At 33.3% G+C, this 2,579-nt stretch overlaps 1 protein-coding gene across 1 annotated transcript; it reads left to right on the top strand.

The window, feature by feature from the left end:
* The first annotated feature begins 427 nt into the window (after positions 1-427).
* Positions 428-1,674, top strand: LOC133858732 (uncharacterized). The gene is made up of 4 exons (XM_062294201.1): positions 428-568; positions 787-892; positions 1,026-1,103; positions 1,455-1,674. Exons 1-4 carry the CDS (start codon positions 467-469, stop codon positions 1,514-1,516), a joined length of 348 nt encoding a protein of 115 aa, XP_062150185.1. The 5' UTR covers positions 428-466; the 3' UTR covers positions 1,517-1,674.
* The last annotated feature ends 905 nt before the right edge of the window (positions 1,675-2,579 follow it).

The raw sequence follows: 2,579 nt of genomic DNA, 5'->3' as shown, positions 1-2,579 counted from the left end.
TATTAATTTGAATGGTTATGATGATTCGATGTATCGGGATTGAAGGGTGGCTAGCTAAGCTAAATGAAGAGGCCCCTGATGAGCAGCCCGGGGACCGCCCACATTCATAGCACTTGAAGAATGTAGGTCCCAGAAATTGCAGCAAATGGGTGCACGTACTGGCGCCTTAAGAATTAAGATCGATCGATCATGGTTCTTCAAGTGGCCACGACTCACGATCGAGTGTCATAATCGAAGCGAAGTTTTCAATCTCCAAAGCCCATTGCTTTCTCTTATCTCTTGAAGATGAGGTGAATCTAGCGTTTGGATTTCTTGTGCTTTTTTGGCCCTTCACTTAGATATCTGTGGATAACAATATTAAATTCTTTTTTCTCTCTCTTTGTGCAATATATAAGCCACCAAATATCTTCTCTACCAAAGCATAATTTGTTTGCTTTCTCATTCCCATTAATTTCTTAATTTGTTTATGTATTTCCTCGTTTTTGTCCAATTCTACTCCAAAGAAATGTGCCATAACCCCCACCTCTATCCTTGTTTACATTGCCACCCACACAGCTACATTAGAATGGTTAGTGAAACTCTCTCTCTCTCTCTCTCACACACACGCGCGAGCACAGTATATATCAGAATTGCATAAAAGAATAATAGTACACATATGTGATGAGAATTTGGTGTAGAATCTTTTGCTTTGTCTTGACATCGATCTCATATTAATCCTTATTTTTGATACCAAATGGGTCAAAGTTTCATGGACACTATAGCTCATTTGCATGGCAAAAACTGTAGGTTCACCATCTTATAGAAAGATGCTTGCTCCTTCACATGAGTAGAGACCAATGCATAAAGGCGCTTGCAGAGCATGCAAGCATTAGGCCCGTCGTCACACTTACAGGTCCTCTCTCTCTCTCTCTCTCATATATATATATATATATATATATATATATATATATATATATATATATATATATATATATATATATATTCATATGTTTTGATCATGAAGTTATTATATTGCATGGCTGCAGTGTGGAGAGAGCTACAGAAAGAGAATCAAGACTTCTTTCAAGCATACTTTCACGCTATACCTCCGAGACCCTTAATGAGTAAGACCCTAGCTAGCTAGCTTCAGGGCTTTATTTTTAATATCTTTTGAGAAGTCACATTCAGTGATTTTTTATTTTTGGTTAATTAGGATATTAATTAAGACTAATAAGCTGCATGCATTAATTCAATAGATAGTGTGACTATTCGGATGTCTTTATCCCTTTTAATTTATATGTTTATTTACTTCATCAATCAAAGTTTTCTTGGGTAGCTAGAATAACCTTTTATTTAAGAATACGATCACATTGTTCTCATAAAAAAGTACTCTTCTCACTTACTGATTGTATGTCTTTCTTTGGATGAGGCGTTATTGATTGTATATTTATATGAGTTCATACTTTATTTTTCAGGAAGATATATTCAAAGGGCACCAAAATTAGCAAGGAGGAAACACTACTGGAAGCTTTGTTGAAGATCAATCGATGATCGATATGTGAGGGAAGAGAAGATAAGCTCAAAATTAGCAATGTATTAGGAATTTAAGATCCTAGGCGTTAAAGGTGATAATGTTTTTTTAATGAATTAAAGCTGGATAGCACATTAAATATAAGGGAAGTCAATTAAATTAAATATATATTGAGTTTGGCTTGCCATCCTTCTATGCAAAAATCAATAATTTAAACGGACTAGATTGTCTTGGGTGGAAGAATAACTAAATTTTTTCCATAATCTTGCAATCTCATCATTTATTTTTTTCACAAAAAAGAAAAAGAAAAAAAAACCTTGTTAATTACAAGGATATATAACATAACAAATCAGCCAAACCACATGATCATTAGTTTGAAATGTGTTAAACAAGGTCTCGGGGTGATGATTGTTAAATCACCACTTATTTTAAAAGCTTAAACTTATAGGAAGAAATAAATTTAATCATTTAATCAATACTTTAACGCTCTCCCTCACACGCGGACTCAAAATATCTTTTAATAAGCTAAGTGAGGTTCAACATATGAAATATTTAATTGAAATTAAGTGAATTGACAGGCTCATGGTTCAAACTTAAGATTCCTAATTCTGGTATCATATTAAATCGATTACTATTTTTCTAAAAGTTTAAACGGATAAGAAAATGTAAATTTAATTATTTAATCAATATATTAACAAGGATCATATCTCTAATACGAGTCCCAAAATCAATGTTACTCATCATTTATACCTCCATATATAATCTATAACAGAAAAAGAAAATCTTGGTTAAATTAGCTCTTGACATGCAACAAGAAACGGGAACCCATATATATATATATATATATATATATATATATATATATATATATATATATGCAATGTGCAAGTGCATGTGCCCCCCAATCCGATCCCTGACCCTAGCTAGAAAAGTTAATGCAGAGCTAGAAGAGAAAATTATCTTTTAGACATAATTTCAGTCATTGACCCTTTCAGTCCTGACAACGTACGAGTCCTTCTACTACCTCCCCAAGGCATATCACGACTATACTAATCTGAAATGGAAATAG

This window comes from Alnus glutinosa, chromosome 1, assembly GCF_958979055.1.
Source record: "Alnus glutinosa chromosome 1, dhAlnGlut1.1, whole genome shotgun sequence".
NCBI lineage: Eukaryota > Viridiplantae > Streptophyta > Magnoliopsida > Fagales > Betulaceae > Alnus > Alnus glutinosa.
Note: the sequence above shows the minus strand (reverse complement) of the source record. Positions and strands in the feature narration are given on the sequence as shown.

Bases quoted from the DNA above. Each gene is read 5' to 3' on its own strand.
- LOC133858732 (XM_062294201.1), top strand. From the start codon at position 467: ATGTATTTCCTCGTTTTTGTCCAATTCTACTCCAAAGAAATGTGCCAT. The intron at 569-786 runs GTTAGTGAAACT...CAAAAACTGTAG, and splicing joins CACACAGCTACATTAGAATG to GTTCACCATCTTATAGAAAG. The intron at 1,104-1,454 runs GTAAGACCCTAG...TTTATTTTTCAG, and splicing joins ACCTCCGAGACCCTTAATGA to GAAGATATATTCAAAGGGCA.